This window comes from Esox lucius, chromosome 2, assembly GCF_011004845.1.
Source record: "Esox lucius isolate fEsoLuc1 chromosome 2, fEsoLuc1.pri, whole genome shotgun sequence".
NCBI lineage: Eukaryota > Metazoa > Chordata > Actinopteri > Esociformes > Esocidae > Esox > Esox lucius.
The window spans coordinates 29,856,196-29,878,229 of record NC_047570.1 but is presented as its reverse complement, the minus strand read 5'-3'; the positions used below and the strand labels follow the sequence as shown (position 1 = coordinate 29,878,229).

At 44.4% G+C, this 22,034-nt stretch overlaps 1 protein-coding gene across 10 annotated transcripts in view; it reads left to right on the top strand.

Annotated features, from left to right (window-relative positions):
- The window catches only part of arnt2 (aryl-hydrocarbon receptor nuclear translocator 2), a 52,686-nt gene extending 32,005 nt beyond the window's left edge, over positions 1-20,681 (top strand). For all 10 annotated transcript variants that reach the window (XM_010876921.4, XM_010876906.4, XM_010876935.5 and 7 more), the window contains 9 exons: positions 1,008-1,082; positions 3,696-3,847; positions 10,495-10,570; positions 11,973-12,096; positions 12,474-12,576; positions 12,819-12,957; positions 13,441-13,591; positions 18,373-18,518; positions 19,090-20,681. In XM_010876921.4, the coding sequence (XP_010875223.1) occupies positions 1,008-1,082; positions 3,696-3,847; positions 10,495-10,570; positions 11,973-12,096; positions 12,474-12,576; positions 12,819-12,957; positions 13,441-13,591; positions 18,373-18,518; positions 19,090-19,188 (1,065 nt within the window). In that variant the 3' untranslated portion in view covers positions 19,189-20,681. The remainder of the gene's footprint in view (positions 1-1,007; positions 1,083-3,695; positions 3,848-10,494; positions 10,571-11,972; positions 12,097-12,473; positions 12,577-12,818; positions 12,958-13,440; positions 13,592-18,372; positions 18,519-19,089) is intronic.
- Positions 20,682-22,034: the final 1,353 nt, after the last annotated feature.

Here is a 22,034-nt window from a genome sequence, read left to right as displayed (position 1 = left end):
TAATCGACGGATTAGTCGATCATCAAACTAGTTGTTAGTTGCAGCACTAAAACTGCCCCCCCCCACCCACCCCCGTCAGTCTAACAGTGGAATCTGGAGTGGTCTCTGCACCTTGCCTCTCCGGTCTTACTCTGACGGCTCCAGCATCTCCGGGGTGGCGCAGCGGTGGGATCAGTATGACTCAGGCTGCATTCTGTCTTCTCCAACCTGTCCCCTGAGCAGCTGCCAGGGAGTCTCTTTATGCCTCCCCAGACGAGGTCCAAATGGTGCGCAGCTGTGCAGGGGCGGGACTGGAACTGCTGGCTGGTTTCCGGAAGGTTCTGGAACTTCTCTGGAGGGGGGTGTTGGTGCGATGCTGATGAAGCACACGGGGGCTCGTTTGCATCCCAATACTTAATCAATGTATTCCATCAGATGTGTCACTCCTCGGCCAACACTCAGCCCTCGACCAATCAGTGCAAGTGGACTCGTTGGGTTATTTAGCATGAGACAGTCGGCAGCCACGTTTAAAACGTTTCTGTAACTTTCCCCGATTTTATTGAATTAATTTGAAGACTTAATTTTTAGAGGCAGTGTGTTGTCGGAATTCCTTTGGTCAGTCCGCTCTCGCCCATTCCACCCTTCTCCTTTCAGCAGTGTTAAGCTAGGAGAGTGAAATGAATGGAGATAAGTCCGTGCCTCATGTTTAATGGTCTGATAGATTTTTAATGTCCGCTTGGGTGATTTCCCGAACCCAGTCAGGGTGAACTTAGTCCAAGATGAAATGTAAGGAAGAAATATTCATTTAAAATTGTCATTGTGGCTCCCAAGAAAGTACGTGTGGTTGTGTGTAATTGGGTTTCTGTTTTGTAGTGTGTTATGAAAGGTTTTTAGTGCCAAAAGTGTTCAAATTGAATCACCTTGAATGGATATTAAAATGTTCAACAAAATGTGAACATCATTGGACACTGATCTCAAGTGTGTGGCTTTGTAAATGTCATTCTGCATGTCTATTGTGTCTTGTGTAGGACCTGCTGGGGAAAGACATCCTGGAGTTCTGTCATCCGGAGGACCAGAGTCACTTGAGGGAGAGCTTTCAACAGGTACCCACGGGTAGAGGAGCACCACAGTAATGAAGTGAGGGGCGTGGGGGACGAGGGGGATAAGAGCCACTTAGGGATCACCGAGAGACCAAATGAGCTTTGGGCAGGGCACCACCGGAGGAGGACGACGAGGAGGTGACGAGGAGGTGACGAGGAAGGGATTGGTAGAGGGGTGAATAGGAGATACACAGAACGGCCGCTGTGACTGAGCCGCTGCCCAGTGGTGTTTTCACGGTGCTTTTCAACCATTCTGACGTGCTTAATAGTGTACAATTATTGCAATGGGGGATTCGCCCCGTAGCCCTCATGGAAAGATGTAAGATGGGAAAGGAGAGGGGATCAGAAGACAGGGACATAAAACGAGAGGGATTGGTAGGAGAGACTGTGGTAGAGAGACGGTGAGAGTAAAGCGAAATAGAGAGAGGGGGGTGGTGTTAAAGAGAGAGGTCCAACCACTAGTTGTAATGACTCTGTCTGGCGGAGAGACGACTCATTAAAACATCTGTCTCCCTATCACACCCCAGTGGTTCCACTCAGGTCCTCTCCTGACCCTGTCACCCGGAGGTGAAACGAGAGGCGTTAAACACCACTAGTCTGTCATTACCATTGAATTGGACTGAGTAGAACAGACAGCCCATTAAAACAGACAGCCCTCTTCAAAGAAAATGGGTTTCTGCCCCAAATGACACCCTGTTCCCTGCACGGGGCATTACATTTAACCAGGCCCCTTTGGAAAATAGGGAAATACGGGGGAAAGTGGCTGGAATTTACCACAGTAAGATGGAACGGGCAGAAACACCCTGGTGATCAGGGGTCAAAGTCATCTTTAGCATGAGAACCATTTGGATCGTCATTATTTTTGGGCGCTCACCAGATGGTGGTTCTGATAGATATGGTTCGCTCAAGAGCCGACCTGGTGAAGTAAAGGTAACAGATGGACTGCCTCCATCTGCCCAGCCTGAAGACAAGAGCCGAGCCACGAGCCTATAGGCATCTCATCTGTAATGGTTTCACACGGTTTCTGTCAGCAGTGGCGTCATGATCAGAAGGGGGAAAAGTTCAGAGCATTGCATGGAGAAATAAGATGATGTTATTTTTTTTTGGTGAAAGAGCAGTAGGTCAGAGTCAAAGCCATACTTCAGCAGAACATGGTCGTCAGGCAGCCAGAGTCAGACAGGCAGGCAGCCAGAGTCAGACAGGCAGGCAGCCAGAGTCAGACAGGCAGGCAGCCAGAGTCAGACAGGCAGGCAGCCAGAGACAGACAGACAGACTGAGGGACAGGTGGATGGGTCTGTTAACTGTGTCTTCAGGTATTGACACATGGCTTAGCTTAAGCTCTCTGCTGTGAATGTCAGCTCTAATTGGTTATAATGCATTTGACTCTTCTGCAACACTGTTGGATTCCAAGGCAGAAAACTATTTTTGTTTTCCCGGCCCACTGACAGTTAATCCATTATAAAACATCAAAGGCTGGTAATGACAGACAGACACCCCCAGGCACGCGTAACATGCAGGAACCACTTTAGTGGAGGTAATGAAAGATTCAAAGATGGAGATGAGGGTTGTTAAAAACATATACGCTCAAATGCTTTTCGTTTTCTCTACCCCTCCATCTCCCTCTCCTCTGTACCTCTCTCCTTGTGACTCTCTCGGTTTTTGACTCTCATATATTGGAATAATTGTTGGGCTGTTTGCATTCCAAATCCCACACTATGCCCTTTGTAGTGCATGCTGGGGTCAAAAGTGATGCCATTTGGGACACACTCTGCTGTAGTCCTGTATTGCCCTGGGCTTTCACATCCTGGGATAGAATCTCACACAGAGTCATAAGGACCACAGAGAGACACACACACACACAAAAACTACATGATGCACTGATACACACACACACACACAGACATGGTTGCTAGATATCGCCTCAGGTTACATTCAAGAATAGTGCTCAACATATTAGGGAGTACTGTTCCATTACCCTAAAAACACTGGTCCCCTATCTCTCTGTTACTGAGGTCCCCGGTCATAAGGTGTGACTAGTAGGGAACACGTGTAACCACTGAGATGCCTAATGCACGTGAGGTGTGATCAAATAAATGGGAAATCATTGTATTTTTCATTAGATTCAACTTCTGAAGCTTTGCTTTCAAGCTCTCAATGTAAAAGAACGGTACTCTTCCATGTCTCTGAAATTGTCTGCAGAGCTGCCCATTTCAGAAACCCATTTCAGAAACCCATTTCAGATCCCCCATTTGAAAAGCCTTTCACATCCGGATGGAAAGCGGCATGTCCATTACTCAGATTGACAGCTGAGGTTTGTTGGTGTGGAAATGGAAGAGAATGATCAGAGGTCGTTGTGCGTGCATTCAGCGAGGTATGGTAGAGTCACGGTAGGAAAGGGATGGGGAGATTAGCCTGGGTGGAACAACATGTCTTAAGTCCACCAGATTCTTACTCCCACCCCCCAACATGGAGCACCCCTTTTCTCCTCTCTGTCCTCTCCGCAATGTGATCTTTTCTTCTCCCCCCCCCCCCCCCCGTGTCTAGATGGTGACCTTGATAAGGGGCCGGTGTCTGGAACATTTCTAACCTCTGTTTCTCTACCCGTCCCTCCCCGAGGTGGTGAAGCTTAAGGGCCAGGTGTTGTCGGTGATGTACAGGTTTCGCATGAAGAACAGAGAATGGATGTTAATCCGCACCAGCTCCTTTACCTTCCAGAACCCTTACTCCGACGAAATCGAGTACATCATCTGTACCAACACCAACGTCAAGTAGGTTCACGCTGGCTGATGGGGGCCACTCAACACGCACGCGCGCACACACACCACAAACACATACTACATGCGTGCTTAGAGTGTGGAATACACACACCATATGTGTGGAAATCTTTGACATATGTTTCAGTCCAGGGACAAAAATAAACCATTGGAATGTTCCGGATTGTTAGTCTGTTGCCCTATTAGTCTCTCTTGCCTGCACACACACACACACACACACACACTCACTTACACATTCACATACTGAACATCAATTTGGGAACAACAAGTCTTCTTGGTCCAAGACCAAGATTCTACTCTGTGTGGGTCTGGACAGCAACAACCCTACATACACCACTGACAGTGTACACACACACACACATGTCACTGTCACACACTGACCGACTATTAACACCAGTGTGACAGCAGTTCTTCTGGCTTGGTTGGGAAGTCAGTCATAATATTGACAGTACATGGTCTTGAAATGGTAGCAGTGTTTTCACTACAGACTGTTAAAGATACAGTAAGGGAGATAATATTTACCCACTTTTTTATTGAATAACTCCATGTTAATGTGCTGTTAAACAGAATTAGAAAGGTACGTGGTTGTTTTGTGTGTGTGTGTGTGTGTGTGTGTGTGTGTGCGCGCATGTGTATGTGTGTATGGGTGTGGGCGCATTTTAATGTCTGGAACTCGGCCTGTTTTTCCTTTACTAAGCAGTATGTTCTCTGGAAGGAAGGCAGGTTCAAGGTTGTGTTGATTTAGGTCCCTCTGGTTCCAAATACCTGCTGGTTGGACTCTGTTACACAATGGAGGTTAGACAGAGCTACACCTATCTTTTATATGTTGTTACTAGCGTGCAGTCTTAAAGGGTTTTTTATGCTGGTCCACAACGATGGGCATACCCATATCATACCCATGGCTTTTTTAAAGGGGAAAACATCAGGTTAAAAATGCATATATAAAGCCCTCCTTGTCAAGACATTGCCATTTCCCTCATGCTTTGGCGAAGATGTCAGACAAGGTGAGAGTGTGAATCTGCTATATATCACAATCAATTGGGCTGCCCACATTCTAACTCTACCTATTGCTACCTCATTCTCCCTGAGTGAGAGAGCAGTGCATTTTGACAGACAGTTCACCATTCAGTCAGAGGGATTTATGATCCCACACAAATGTTCGTTTTTGCTCTGGCTCTTTGAGGCATGAGAGGAACAAACTTTCCAGGGATACCATACTTGGTGTGAAAAACAGATTTGTTTTTACGGTCGGGGAGACAGTTATTGTGTATTTGTGACTGCAGCCCTGAGTGTGTTTTCAGTGCAGATTAATAAATGTGTGCATGTGGCTCTATGCATGTATGGATTTCATCTGCAATAGCAGGCCTCTGTCAATAGGGGGCATTGGTGTCACTTGTTATTGTCACTGTGCCTGAATAGATGCAGGAGAGGAAAAGGAAAGGGGCTTTGTTTGAGTGGAGAATTAGAGAATGGGTGCAACCCTGGTACCACGCTACTGTCAACATTGACTTTACACTTTTTAAATGATACCAATGCTTCCAAGACTAACATCCCTCTTGTACTCTGGAAACCCAGGGAAAACGCTCCAGAAACTCTGGAAGAGTTCCGTTATTCCATGTAATTTTGACGAATAGATTTATATTGTTTTGATCTTTCCTCCACCTGTGTTTTGTCTGCGTTCATATTTTTCTATCCTGGTGGAACGCAACATCCGACAATCATAGCAAAATATGGAAAGTTGTAACTGGTCCCATTTGAAACCAGCTATTTTTGGCTTAGGTCTATGGGTTTAGGTGTTACGGTTGAGGCTAGGGTTTGGGAACATGAATGTTTTCATGGCAAACATTTGTTGTGTTCCCACAAGGAAAGGGGTTCCACAGATTGTGTGTGTGTGCGCGCGCGTGTGTGTGTGCGTGCATGTGGAAACATGCTCTGAAGCAGCTTTTTTTACCAGTTCCTCAAAGACATTGAGTAAAGGAGGGCAGAAACATAATGTTCTGTCAGGAAATCAGATTACTTACGTAAACATTCCTATGTGTGTGAGTGAGAGACGGCACGGGTGCCAGCGTAGCGGAGGGGAGTGTCAGGGCCATAGAAGCCTGCCTGGTTACATTGTTAGATTTATAGAGGCTCCATACAGTAGTAGAATCCCATTCATCAGCCCTACACAATGGCTATGAAGATCAGCATCTGACCACTGAATACCTTAACCCGATACAAACACACACACACACACACAAAAACACAGGGTCATGAGGAAGACTATCTTGTCTTTGTGATAGTTGAGTGTTATGCAGTAATGGTAGTTATTTTCTGTCTTAGACTCCCCACACGTTTTATTTTATATTAGATGTTTGAACACACAATAGGCTACAAACTCCATCCTTTGTGGAAAAGTGGCACATATACTGTATAGTCTACCCACATAGTGGAATATACAGACATAAATACACACAAACACAAATAAATGAGATTGACAGTGTGTGTTTGGAGGAAGCCAGGGGTACAAGCCTGGCTTTGATGCTGTTTCCATTACTCCCCGAGGAAACGAAAAGACCATACCATGCATGGTGAATCTGCATTTATCTGCATTAAAGTGTGCGTGTGTGATTTCAACAACTAATAGTATTTTAACAGCTGCATGGTAATTTGGCCCATGTCAGTGTCTCGGTTCATGGGCAAGCCAAACAGAGCCATCTGTTCCGGTCAATAATTTTGGCTGGCTCTAGGTTGGAACCATAAACCCAGCTATTAAATGAGATGGCCTTGATTCTGGCCCTGTTTCCATTTAGGAAGCGGTCTGTAGAGGGCACTCACTGGTATTGTTGCCATGGCTACAAGCTTCAGACTGCCCGGTTGAACTCGTACCACACCCTGTCAGGTACCGCTGCGTGACCTGGCTCGACCCCGTCTAGCAAGGCACAATACACACACACAAGCACACACACACACTTTCCATTTCCCTAACCGTTTAGGCAGAAGTGCTTGTAAGAGCCAGAAAATGACCAATGAAGCTGTCCCCCGTCCACTGTTTTATTAGCACTGGAGTTTGCTAAGATCAACAACCAATTAGTATCTTCAGGAACTCCTCTGAATACATCACTAGAGTTGACGACATCGACAAAGATCCACATTGCAATAAATTGTCGGAATTGATGCACTACATTACAGTAAATAGAACGGTAAGTTCTGTATTCTCACAGCAGTTTTATAACTCTTCTGGTAATACTTCTCCTGGTATTAGTTTGAGGCTTTTCACTGTCATGTCCACGCAACAAGCTACTAGATTAGCAAACCAGACGTCACATTTCTCCAGGTTAGGCGTTTTATCATAGTGAACAATATAATTTAAGTTTTATCGGTCCAGCTTTAGCCTGCACACGTGTACAATTGCGGAAGTTGCATGTTCCCAGATGTGCATGAATGAGCATGTGCAGTCAAACACACAGAAACACACACGACTAAATGAACCCGTGGCCTTCTGAAAAGTTGAAAGGTTACGTGTTCATCACGCCCATGGTACGCTGAGGGCCTTTCAGCCTCTTGCAGGACCGAGGTGGAAACTTGGAGCAGGCTTGACTAGTCTTATTTTTGCACATTCTGCAGATGTTTAAATGTCCTCTGCTGGCCAAGTGTGATCCATCTTAGTCTTATTCCTCAGTCCTGGTGACCTGATCCCTCGATGTGGGTTCTCCCTACCTCCTGCACTCTCCCCTGCCTCTGATGTGTGGTGAGGAGGAGTGAGGAAAAGGACTGAGAAAGAGAGAAGGAAAGGGGAGCAGGGTAGACGGAGAAATGTGGGAGAGGTAAAGAATTCAGTGCAAATTACACCCAAGTGTATCTTTGAGAGCGCAACTAAGCAGCACTTGACATAATGGGGTTGTGGAGTAGTTACTTTTCCTCAGTGAAAGCTCTTTATTCCTCGTGACAGGTGGGCTTCAGCTGGTCACACAAATATACACACAGACACACACGCAGATGAACAAGGTTCTACAGTTCCCCCATTCTACTTCCAGGTGTACTTAAATGTTTTGCCGTGTGACCAGGAATTTTAATTCCTACCAGATAACTGTAGCATTCTAGCTGAAATGGAGACGATTTTAGTATAGTACACATATCTTTGTGCGCCTGTAATGTTCAAATTCAGTGCAAACATTCTCATATCTCAAACACACACACACACACACACTAAGTAGACCACAGTTAATTGCTTGTTACTACTTGGATAAATAAACGCATACTATTCAACCTTCAGGAATGTATTTGAGGCAGGAAAGAAGTTAGATTGTGATGTACTGTAGAGACTCATAGAAAGAAGGGAGGTTGGGATGTACTATAGAGACTCAGAGAAAGAAGGGAGGTTGGGATGTACTGTAGAGACTCAGAGAAAGAAGGGAGGTTGGGATGTACTATAGAGACTCAGAGAAAGAAGGGAGGTTGGGATGTACTATAGAGACTCAGAGAAAGAAGGGAGGTTGGGATGTACTATAGAGACACAGAGAAAGAAGGGAGGTTGGGATGTACTATAGAGACACAGAGAAAGAAGGGAGGTTGGGATGTACTATAGAGACTCAGAAAAAGAAGGGAGGTTGGGATGTACTATAGAGACAGAGAAAGAAGGGAGGTTGGGATGTACTATAGAGACACAGAGAAAGAAGGGAGGTTGGGATGTACTATAGAGACAGAGAAAGAAGGGAGGTTGGGATGTACTATAGAGACTCAGAGAAAGAAGGGAGGTTGGGATGTACTATAGAGACACAGAGAAAGAAGGGAGGTTGGGATGTACTATAGAGACTCCGAGAGAAAGAAGGGAGGTTGGGATGTACTATAGAGACTCAGAGAAAGAAGGGAGGTTGGGATGTACTGTAGAGACTCATAGAAAGAAGGGAGGTTGGGATGTACTGTAGAGACTCATAGAAAGAAGGGAGGTTGGGATGTACTATAGAGACTCATAGAAAGAAGGGAGGTTGGGATGTACTATAGAGACTCAGAGAAAGAAGGGAGGTTGGGATGTACTATAGAGACTCAGAGAAAGAAGGGAGGTTGGGATGTACTGTAGAGACTCATAGAAAGAAGGGAGGTTGGGATGTACTATAGAGAATCAGAGAAAGAAGGGAGGTTGGGATGTACTATAGAGACTCAGAGAAAGAAGGGAGGTTGGGATGTACTATAGAGACTCAGAGAAAGAAGGGAGGTTGGGATGTACTGTAGAGACTCATAGAAAGAAGGGAGGTTGGGATGTACTATAGAGACTCCGAGAAAGAAGGGAGGTTGGGATGTACTATAGAGACTCATAGAAAGAAGGGAGGTTGGGATGTACTGTAGAGACTCATAGAAAGAAGGGAGGTTGGGATGTACTGTAGAGACTCAGAGAAAGAAGGGAGGTTGGGATGTACTATAGAGACTCAGAGAAAGAAGGGAGGTTGGGATGTACTATAGAGACTCAGAGAAAGAAGGGAGGTTGGGATGTACTATAGAGACTCAGAGAAAGCAGATAGTTGTGAGAGTTGAGTGGTCAATTTCCTGAGGTCTCAGAGACATAAATGTCCTACTAAAGTCTGTTGATTTCATCCCCAGGTAGTCTTCCAACTGTAGTCCGGTGGGATCTGTTCATCTTTCTTGTTGACAGTGACCTAACTACCGGAGACTGGTGAAAACAATACAGTGGACGGCCTCTGTGAAAAGGCGAGAGAATGAGGAGAGGAAGCTTTTTGTATATTATTATATAGTACGCCCGTAGTCTTTCCCCCGAGAGAGTGCTGCGTACTTCTCATAGCGAATAGGAAAAACATTGTCTTTCTGGCTAAACAGGAAATGTCCACATCGGATGCTCCAGAAAAGAAGTTAGCAGGAAACCACTCCGAGGCTTTTGAAATGATGTGCCTGAATTAGATTGTGCTGCCATGGAGCAATTTGCCGGCAACAAATGGATTTGTGTGTATGTGCGTGCGTGTGTGCGTGCATGCGTGCGCACACCTGCACGTGTTTGTGCGTCAGCTGGTGTGTATCTTGCGAGAGTTAAAGTAATTATGTTGCCAACATACTAATGCTGTGTAAGAGCTGATGGGAGACAATCTGGAGATGCTTTATAGTTAAAAATGGCTCTGGTAATGTATACTGTTGCCACCACACTGACTATGACGACAAGTCTGGATATTTGTTTGCTTGCAGATGTTTAGCTTTCACAATATACTTACTCTGCAGCAAAGTATGTGGAACAAATTACCCTCTAGTCCCTTTTAGTGCACTACCAGTGCCAATATAAACTTACATAAGAAATAGGCCATTTGGGACAGCTGTGTTGCTCATAACACTCAAGCGTAGTTTTGTGGTGTACATATGACTCCATTTGTCTGGGCCCAGTTAAGAGGCCCTTCCTAAACAGCAATGGCTAGAAAGGGACAGAGGAACCTGTTATCACCTGCTTTCATTCAGTACAGATGTACGGACGCCGGCTGTTCACAGAGACTATAGGGTTTTAGTCTACTGCTCAAGTCAGTGCTACAGCAGTTAGTCCGTCTGCTTTTTCCCCCCAATGATTCTGAAGTGACATGCTGTTCTTGTGTTGAGAGTGTGCGCGACAGTGCTGGTGTTGTTTCTGTACTGAGGCATCTGATGTGTTTCTGTTCTGTGTTTTCCAGGCAGCTGCAACAGCAGCAGCAAGCAGAGCTGGAGGTCCACCAGAGAGACGGCCTGACAGCCTATGACCTTTCCCAGGTACCCCACAGGACCCCCGTAGCTGCCCTTAAACCTGCGTATCCGCTGGGGCCCCGTAGCTCCTCTCGACTGCCCGGTCATTATATAATAAATGCTGTGCCAGGCGGTATTTATGAAGTACCTGTTATAGTGTCTCCTGGCACAGCAGAGCCCACTTTACCGTTCACACCCCCACAGGATTGCCTGTGGAGCTTCACTTAGCACAAAATGTCCTCCGTGCACGTATCACACAAAGAGTCCGTTGATGTAATGTTCAGATTGCCTCATCGACCTTGCTCTCCTGTATAACGTGACAGCGGTAATCAGCCAGTGGTTGTCAGTCAGCCCAGTTATTAGGCTGCTCACCTGGTTGACTCCACCTGCTCTCCCAGCGCCATCTCCATCCCCTTTTTAAATGGAATTTAGCTCATCACAGCTTCACTTATAACTGCATGTCCTTCATCTAAATTGTTGAAAAGTTACACATTTGGAGATATTTTATGAAATTCTAATTCATTTGTGAAACCATGTTGTGGGCCACTTCAAACTATTTCAAACTGTCAACTAAGCTTCAGCCATGTTACCTAGCTAGTTAACTATCTAGTAATTTCACCTAAAGTCTAGGCACACATTTGTTTGATACAGGAAGAGAAGATGGACAGTAGATAGATACTTAAAGTTAGATATGTAAAGATGGATGCAAAGATGTTTAAAGATGGATGCATGAAGATACTTAATCATAGCTACCTATAGATACTTACAGATATGTACTTGCACATAATGAAGTGGGCTTTAAATCTGCCGGAGGGGCAGACTAGCTTCTGTGAGTTGCCCTGTATAAGAGTATCTGCTTAAAAAGATATAACAATACTAATAAATGCCATTCATAGTGTGTGTTGGAAGTAGTACTGTGTGTGTTGCAGGGTGTAGTGTGTTCTTGTGTGTGTTCTTGTGTGTTGGAGGGAGTAGTGGGTAGTATGTATTTGCGTAAAGATAGTGTTTTCTGTTTAATGACATCCAGATAATTATGCGTTCATATTCCTGCCACATTAAGAAATGTGTAGCACAGCAGAAATAGAAAACAGAAACAGAAGTTTTGCATAGCGAGGTGAACTTAATATTATTAGTGAAATGTTGGTATTATGGTACTCCCTGTAATTAGAGGGTTTACCTAAAAAAACAGGCTTAGATATAGTAAGGTTAACTGGTCTTAGTTATTGGTTGGTTAGGGTTAGTTTTAGAGGTTTGGTCAGTTCCTTCTCTATTAAGTGAACTCAATAGGTCAACATAAAAACCAGGGGAGAAATGTAAAGTTTTCCTCAACCCCACTGTCCTCTGGCTGCCTGTTGCCTATGTATCAGCCAGAGGGATCCAATCACACTGTTCAAGTTACTGTTATTAAATTATCTTTCCTCTTTCTAAGGTTTCTGTTCCCAGTGTGGGAGGAGGGGTTCACGAGGCGGGCAAGAACATTGATAAGACGGACGCCATGTTCTCGCAGGAGAGAGACCCACGCTTCACTGACATGTATTCCGGCATCTCTGGCTGTAAGCCATATAGTTATTTTCTTAAACTCTACTTATCTTTTGTTAGAAGTGTGTGTGTGTGTCTATATCTGGGTTCATGTGTGAGTGTTTGCATGTGTGCATCTCTATTAGTGTTTGTTGAAAAGCCTGTGGTGAGTGAATGGTTGGTTTGGTGGTCCCACCTAGAGGAGAAAGGTAAATCGACATCTCCCACAATCCAATCATGACTGCAGTTTCTCCTCTCTCACTCCCTTTCCCTCCCACCTTCTATTTCAGTCCATTTTCTATCTTTTCTTCTTTAGGAAGGCTAAATCTCTCTCTTCCCCACTTCCTCTCTTTCTCCATTGCCCTCCACCTCTCTCTGTATCTCTAACTGTTTGGGTGTTGTGTGGTTCCAGCTGGTGAGAAGAAGATGATGGTGCCGTCGTCTACGGCTGGAGGTCAACAGCTCTACTCTCAGAGCTCTCCTTTCCAGCCTGGACACTCTGCCAAGAGCTTCAGGTATGTCTGTCTGCCCTGCCTGCCTGCTTTGTCTGTCTGAACTTTCTGTCTGAACTGTTTTAAGCTGTGAGAACCTGGCTGCAGGTGATGGTTAAACAGTAGAGCAGACTGGAACTGACAGATGTGAGCTGTTAATTGTGTTTGAATTAAACATGACTGTCTTCAGGGGCAAATATGAAAACTCACATTTTATGAATTAATTTATAATTTTCTGTGTGTGCCTGTGTCTGTCTGTGTTACAGCTCCTCAGTCATCCATGTCCCAGGGGTCAATGATATCCAGCCATCAGGATCATCCAATCAGAACCTAGCTCAAATCTCCAGACAGCTCAACCCAGGACAGGTGGCCTGGACTGGTAACAGACCCCCGTTCTCAGGCCAGGTAACACACCCACACACACAACCCCCCCCTGATGTAGCACACAGACCAGCTGATGTAGCGATGCTGATGATGAGTGGAGCCAGACAGAATTCTGAATAATAAATGTTACCTTCCAGAGCTGATGCCGTGGCATTCTAGAGTCCTGCAGATCACTCTGTTGGCTCACTACAGGAAACCCCTTCTGCTGGCAAATAGCATAATTAGCATTTCAGATTAATTAAAGCGTTTCACTGGTTGCCATGAAGATTCTCCCCCTCCTTTTTTTGCACTCAATCCTCTTCGGTCTGTCTCATCTCTGCCCACTTCACTGAATCACATCGCCAGAGCCAGATAATGGAGCGTATGTGTATGTTTGATCTGTGTGTTCAGACTATACTTCAAGTGTATTAAAGGGGAGTCACTCCTCTTCTAGTGCTTAATAATAAACACATACTCTGACCTCTCTCTGTGTCTGTTGATCTGTTTGTTTCTGTTTCTGTCTAGTCAACAAAGGCCCAGTCGAGTCCATTTGGAATTGGCTCGGGTCACAGTTACCAAGGAGAACCGTCGTCCTACAGCCCTCTGTCGTCCCCAGCCACCTCATCGCCCAGTGGCAACGCCTACACTGGACTGGCCAATCGCAGCACAGCGTTCGGTAAGCCCTCGGCCAATCACAGTAGATAATTCCATGAAAAAGATTTATGTCGACCGAATTCAACTGAATTGATCCAGTGAGATTTGATCGGTTGTAATATCAGAAGGGCCACATTTCTTGGATTATTCGTTCTGTGGTTGCATACATCTTCCCCATAAGAACAAGTCCAATCAACTGGAAATGTTGCCTGACTACCCATCCACATTAATCGGACTAACCAACAACTTATTATCTATGAACAGTATGGACTTGCTTCCCTCCTAACGATGTGTAGAATGAGAAAACATTCTCACTGTTCTAATTGGTCACAAACCGACACATCATTGGTCCAGAAAGGCCTTACGTAACATTACCGCCGTGCATACATTGTTGTGTAATGCCATTTGTATGTTTCAGACTGAATCAACAGTAGGTTGCATTCAGTAGAGGACCTGGAATTATATTCAGTGTGAGAGATTAGGCAAGACATTTTGGGAAAATAACTAAACTAAAACTAAATCATGGTCACAGCCAGAACTAAAACACCTGCTTCTTGTTCCATGAAGTGTATCCAAAGCCTGGAACGCCCTGTAGCTTTCTCAAATCAGGACTGGGCCCTGGTACTCACGTTCAGTGTTTCACACAGTTTTTTTTAGACAAATTGAAGAGTCACAAACAGTTCCTTGTTGTGTGTGTGTGTGCACTTCTGTGCGCGAGCGCTAGTGAAGAACATCTCTAGGAAAAGGAATGCTCTCTACGTCTCAGGTTTCTGCCTGTATCATTAAACTGTCTACACTCATTTATGCTGAGGTACACACACTTTCTGATGATCCCGCGCCTATCTGTGGTGGAAGTGGGTTTTAATTGTGTTGTGTATCTGGGCTTTTAATGCTTAGCCGAAATTTGCTCTCTGTATATTCAACACACATACATCGGAATGAACATAATATACGTACAGCCATTTCCCTTCACGTACCATGAAAGCAGACATCTGCACACACACACACACACACACACACACACACACACACACACACTGCATGTTATGTAAAGTGGAGTGGAGGAGTGGTCCATAGGTTAGAGGTGGGTGAAAGGTCAGAGGTTCCTCACTCTGGAGGAGTGGTCCTTAGGTTAGAGGTGGGTGAAAGGTCAGAGGTTCATCTACTATATGCAGTAGGAGAATGGACTCCACACAAGATGGTCTTATACTCAAGGAGGAGAGTGGACGTTGTTTCTCATGACACACAAAAAAAACTGGAATGTCAAAAACCCTGACAATCTGTCGACCCCAAACTGTGAAGGTGGTACTGTTAGAGCAGAATGTCCTGCGATTGGATAGTGCATTTAAATTATCAAATGAATCATTAGCACTCAGTACTTGGTAGACCTCTCTTTCCTCTTTCTTTCCTCTATACTCTCCTCTATTTTTTCCTCTTTATTTCTTTTTATCCGGAGGGAATGGTGGTCTGGGCTAGCCATGACTATCTGATGAGCTTTTAATGGACAACCATTACACAAATGGACCCTCTCTTTCTCTCTCTTTATCTGTCTTGTAGCGAAAGATATCCTTCTGTCTGAATGTATCTCTCTTTCAGTTTATCATCTCACTCTCGTTCTTCCTTTTTCTCTTTACCCCCCAGGGCTAGCCCTGGAAAGAGGAGATAATACCAATAAGTGTAAATGAATTACACCCAATCTGTTTCTCAGCACTTTCACAAGTTTTCTCTCCTGTTGTGCTTTGTTATTTTGTTTTATTGTAAGATTTGTTTACTTTGTCAGTCGTTTTCCAATTTATTTCCAGTCTATAAACAGACAATCATCCCTCTGTTTGCCTGATTAATCACGGTTCCCCTTTTATTTCTGCATGCAATCCTCCATCCTCCCCCCGGTTATCTACTGTGCTGAACGGTAGGGTTAGCGGTTCTGTTTGCTAACGGCATGTGATCAGCGGGATGTGAGTGAAGCTAGGGAGTAAGATTTAATTAGGGTTACCACTGTCTCTATGAACCTATTAATCTGCTTCAGTTTAATGTGGCGATCTCACCCCCCCCCCACACACACTCACGATTACTCTGAACGCAACCCCCTGCAAGGTGTGCTGTGAAGTGTGGCAGCGCAGTAGTCAGTAATACTGGCGGTCTGGCTGGCTCAGTGTCTGTCTCCCTGTAGAGGAGCAGAGGAAATGAAGTGGAGTGACTGCCGCTGTGTTGCTCGTGTGTCTGAGAGGAACAGGTTGTGAGGTCAACACAGTGGGACATGACCAGGCCAGTTTAGGGAAGGTTGGTTTCCATTGCTGATCCTCACGAAACAGATGTAGCTTGGTGGCCCTATTATTTAGCTGTCTTGACCGCATACGTAAGATTACTGTGCCAAGGCCAGAGGAAGGCAACTGGCTAGATACTGCTCTGTCTATCTGTTATGGAAAGCCTGGCTGTGTTGAGGTACTGCTCTGTCTATCTGTTATGGAAAGCATGGCTGTGTTGAGGTACTGCTCTGTCAATCCATTATGGGAAGCCTGGCTGTGTTGAGTTACTGCTCTGTCTATCTGTTATGGAAAGCATGGCTGTGTTGAGGTACTGCTCTGTCAATCCATTATGGGAAGCCTGGCTGTGTTGAGGTATTGCTCTGTCTCTATTTATTATGGAAAGCCTGGCTGTGTTGAGGTACTGCTCTGTCTATCTGTTATGGAAAGCCTGGCTGTGTTGAGGTACTGCCCTGTCTCTGTTATGGAACGCCTGGCTGTGTTGAGGTACTGCTCACATTCAATTTGTTATGGAAAGCCTGGCTGTGTTGAGGTAGTGCTCTGTCTATCTATTATGGGAAGCCTGGCTGTATTGAGGTACTGCTCTGTCTATCTATTATGGGAAGCCTGGCTGTTTTGAGGTAGTGCTCTGTCTATCTATTATGGGAAGCCTGGCTGTATTGAGGTAGTGCTCTGTCTATCTATTATGGGAAGCCTGGCTGTGTTGAGGTAGTGCTCTGTCTATCTATTATGGGAAGCCTGGCTGTTTTGGGGTACTCCCCTGTCTATCTGTTCTGGAAAGCCTGGCTGTATTGAGGTACTGCTCTCTTTCTATTTGTAATGGAAAGCCTGGCTGTGTTGAGGTAGTGCTCTGTCTATCTATTATGGGAAGCCTGGCTGTATTGAGGTAGTGCTCTGTCTATCTATTATGGGAAGCCTGGCTGTTTTGAGGTAGTGCTCTGTCTATCTATTATGGGAAGCCTGGCTGTGTTGAGGTAGTGCTCTGTCTATCTATTATGGGAAGCCTGGCTGTATTGAGGTAGTGCTCTGTCTATCTATTATGGGAAGCCTGGCTGTTTTGGGGTACTCCCCTGTCTATCTGTTCTGGAAAGCCTGGCTGTATTGAGGTACTGCTCTCTTTCTATTTGTAATGGAAAGCCTGGCTGTGTTGAGGTACTACCCTGTCCCTCTGTTATGGAAAGCCTGGCTGTGTTGAGGTACTGCCCTGTCTCTCTATTATGGAACGCCTGGCTTTGTTGAGGTACTGCTCTCTTTCTCACTGTTATGGAACGCCTGGCTGTGTTGAGGTACTGCTCTGTCTATTTGTTATGGAAAGCCTGGCTGTGTTGAGGTACTGCCCTGTCTCTCTGTTATGGAAAACCTGGCTGTGTTGAGGTTCTCCTCTGTCTATTTATCTGTTATGGACATCCTGGCTGTGTTTAAGAACTTAAATATGAAGAACCAATGCAATGTTTGACATGTGTTGATGTATTTATTGGTATTTTTTAAATACAGTACCAGTGTGTGCATGCCTGTTAATATATTTTCCAATCCCATTCCTCTGTCCAATTGTTGGTGACATGTCAGAAACATTGTGTACCCTCAGCAAATCAATACATGTATTAGTAGGATGTTATCCTTGTTACAATGACTCCATGACACATTAGCAATACAGAAACACGCAGAAACACTGATTAATATATTGATGAATGACAAGGATGTCTAGGAAGCTATCCCAGTGGGCCACGGTCTATCCACTCAGCAGATAAAGATTTATTGACAAGTCAGGCCCTGCCGTCAAAGCTCTCTAAGCTTTAGGTAACAAGAGAAAATATTGTTTTTTTACAGACGTGCTAACTGCTGCATTACATTCCCCATTGATGTATGTGGACCTTTCAGTGTGTGTGTGTGTGTGACAGTACATATATATGTAGGCGTGTGTGTGTGACAGTACATATAGGTATGGGCCTGTGTGTGTGTGTGTGTGTGTGTGTGTGTGTGTGTGTGTGTGTGTGTGTGTGTGTGTGTGTGTGTGTGTGTGTGTGTGTGTGTGACAGTACATACAGTGGATATAAAAAGTCTGCACACCCCTGTAAAAATGCCAGGTTCTTGTGATGTAAAAGAATGAGATAAAGATAAATCCTGTCAGACCTTTTTCCCCCTTTAATGTGACCTATAACGTGAACAATTTAATTGAAAAACAAACAAATCTTTGTGGGGGAAAAATAAATCATCACAAAAACCTGGCATTTTCACAGGGGTGTGTAGACTTTTTTTATATCCACTGTAAGCCTGTGTGTCTGTGTGTGTGCTTGGTCCAACTTTCCTGGCACCATCTTCAGCTGTGTCAGATATGGATTATTCCTTACATAGTGCACTACTTTATAGCCATAGGGTGCCATTTGGGACACCGACATATATTAGTGCTGGGCTGGTTGGAAACTGGGGAGTCCACGGTTCACCTCAGCCCTACACTCTCATTATCACTCTCTCCGTCATGCTGTCTTTCTCAATCTCTGTCTTGCTGTCTCACTCTCTCTCTGCCTTCCTGTGTTTCTAGATGTGTCAGGAGAGGCCAGTCAGAGTGGGGGTCAGTTCCAGGGTCGTCCCAGTGAGGTCTGGTCCCAGTGGCAGAACCAGCACCACGGCCAGCAGGGAGCAGAGCCACACTCACACTCCAACCCCTCTCAGACAGAGGTGTTCCAGGTAACACACTGCTACAGATTCTAGCGTGCACGCTAGCACACACACTCACAGCTACAGACACTAATCCATCCACACATCCACACAAACACACACACAGCTACAGACACTAACACTAACATCCACATTAACACATACACTCACAGCTACAGACACTAGCATACACACACTGCTACAGTCTCTAACATCCACACACACACACACACACACACACTGCTACAGTCTCTAACATCCACACACACACACAATGCTACAGACACTAACATCCACACACACAGAGCTATGGACTCCACAAACACTATCTAACTCAGTGGGTCATCCCAGACACTGTTGTTCCCAGTAACACACAGAGCTGATGTTTTCCAGGTAACACCCTCTGAGCCGAAGCTCTAGTGTCCTACCGTGAACATTTTCATGGGAGTCGGGACAAAAGGCAACCTTGGATACTGTGTGCCTCCAGCGCTTATATCCTGTCCTCCCTGGCGTGAGCCCAGTACACACAGGCTTTGTCTGATATGGCTCTGCATGAAAGTCTGGCCCTAACCTGTCCTCATCTGTCTGTGTCTGTCTGCAGGACATGTTACCCATGGCAGGGGACCCAACACAAGGAACAGCCAACTACAACATTGAAGACTTTGCTGACCTGGGCATGTTCCCTCCATTCTCTGAGTAGATCCGGTCGAGTAGAACTGCATAGAGCCTTTTTACTTTCTATCAATGGACCACTGCTCCGTTCTCTCACTAGAACCCAGTGACAGTGTTGAAAGGGACAGAACTTGATGTGCATCTGTTCATCATGGCTACCCATACTTTCTCTCTCACGCGCACACACACACACACACACACACACACACATACATTTGGTTACTGCTCATATGCAGTACAGCACAGTGAATGTCCTGATGTTCTTGTTGTATTACTCAGTCACTCACAGTATATTTTGAGGTATTGAGGCGTAGTGCATCTCTCTGACACGCGTACCTCTATCTTTTACCAGAAGACTGTTAGTTCTTTGGTTTTATAGAAGACATTACTAGCAGTGTATTGATCTTCTTGTTTGTAAAGTCTTCTTTTACACAGGTAAAGGATGTTTTCACAAGCTCTTTTATCAAAGCCAGGTGAATTTAAAAGGTGCAATCTGGAACTTTTGTTTTTCCTTTTGGCTACTTGAGGTACTAAAAAAATACGCCAAGATGGGGGGAAAAGAGAAAATCCATCAATGCACGCACACACCTTCACGTACATGCAGAACAATTGCAGGGGCAGGTAGCACTTTTTCAGGAGGAAACCAGAATTACAGATTGTACCTTTTCATCTAACAATATCAACTTTGCACTCCATTTTGAACTCTTTACTCTGCCAAACTGCCCCTGGCATAGAGACACTGAACATACTGATCAATGTTTATATCATCTATGTCAATGTTGATATTATCCAAACATAATATCCATATCTTGCTGCTGCTCCCCCTCAGTATTACATGAATCTTATGTAAAAGGTACTTATATGTAGTGATGTCCATAACCCCTAGCTGATTCCCACAAAAGTCTACAAGATTTCTGTGTATTAAAAACAAAGTTCAAAAGTCGCTGAGCTTAAATGCTTGAAGTGCACTTCATCAAAGCTAACTGCTAAAACACACCAGCCTGATAAAAGGGAAAAACCGCCATACCGTCAAAGCAACGCAGTACAGTATATATACTAGTGTAACCTTGTGGCTCTTGCTACTTTATAACTTTATTAATATTATCTTTTTTGACTAATAACAGAGATTGAATAATACTTTATAGCGAGGGAACTTTTACATTATAGATTGTGTACTGTTTCTCTGGTAAGCGATTGATGGAACAGAATCTAGAACTGGAGTTTGAATCCTTTTGCTAAAAGAAATCTCAGAATTGATGTTTTTGTAAATAATGTGATTTTTATGTTGACTTGTGTTACTTTCACACAGTATACATTGTTTTCTGTGTAGGCTTTAAAGATATCATCAATGTCTGCAATGTGAGTACATATTTAACTATTGTATTTAGTTTAGTCTGTTAATTGTACATTGAGTTGTAGGAGCCTGTATAAAATTGTGTAAATGTGACCCATTATTTTTGTGTAACAAATTATTGTGCTTGTGACAATAAATTCTTATTGGTTATGTGGCTTCCAATCAAAGATCTGTTTTCATGCTGATTTTTGTGTCACAGAGTATAGTGTTGAAAACATCCCTGTCCTGTGTTTAATAAGGGAAACAACCCTTCAGTGTAGTCCAACGATTGGAGTTGACCATGTTAGATCTGGGTCCATAGGTTTCAGCATTAGGTTTCCATTGCTTTTCAGAATGCGTTTACTGAAATTGTTATTTAAGGATCTATGTGAGGACCTAGGTTTGGGACAGTGACAAACGTTTGGCCTGTCCTCACATAGATTCGGGTTTTTAGGGTTTTACGTCCAACAGTTGTGTACACAACTCTGTCCCAGAAACACTGTGCCCCCCTCCCTATCTAATGCCCTGAGTTGGGTTTTCTCTGGTAGTTCCCAGGCTGAGGGTGTGTGCTTTTGCAAGCATGTTCCTGTGTCTGTCCACACGCTATCACATTTCACAAGAAGAGATGGGCGTGTCTCTGTTTTTGTTCAGGTGGACTTGTCCTAGGGCTCTGAACCCACACCGGGTGAGTAGTCTCAATCCAGAACATAAAAACGGCTGTGTTCCAATAGTCAAAAGGCTACGATTGTTACTTTTCCTGTTAGGTCACAGGGTGTGTTACAAAGCAATGGGGTGGAAAAACATCTCTAATGTGCATTATTCAGCATTTGGGGTAAAGTAAAAGTGAAGTGTGTTTGATTTTGTTTTGAAACCTGCTATTTTGATCAGGTCTCTTGAAAACTATTTATTTTATGGCAGTTAGAGCAAACTGGAAAAATATGGGCTACAGCAACTATTGCTACAGCCACTACTGCTACTATTACAAAGCCCAATGTGTGTTGTGAAACTAAGCTTGAGCCGAGGTGCATTGTCAGGCCCAGTTGTTTCAGAAACAGTAAGTCTAGCCCACTTTTAGAATGGGTGACATGGTTTTGAATCCGTAGGTGTTGCTAAAACTGCTGGTAGGGATTGTATTCGAGGAAAATATCTTCTGTATAGTTTGGGTAGGCACAATAGTATGAAAGGGTTTCTGTGTGAGTGGTTTGGGGTATTGCTCTTTACTGGAGATGGTTTCCTTAAGGTGGTTTTAGTGTATTTAACCTAAAGACTTAGCTCTTTTTCTTCTTGACAAGTATAACTGTGTACCAAGCTGTTTGTTTACACAAGTATAACTGTGTACCAAGCTGTTTGTTTACACAAGTATAACTGTGTACCAAGCTGTTTGTTTACACAAGTATAACTGTGTACCAAGCTGTTTGTTTACACAAGTATAACTGTGTACCAAGCTGTTTGTTTACACAAGTATAACTGTGTACCAAGCTGTTTGTTTACACAAGTATAACTGTGTACCAAGCTGTTTGTTTACACAAGTATAACTGTGT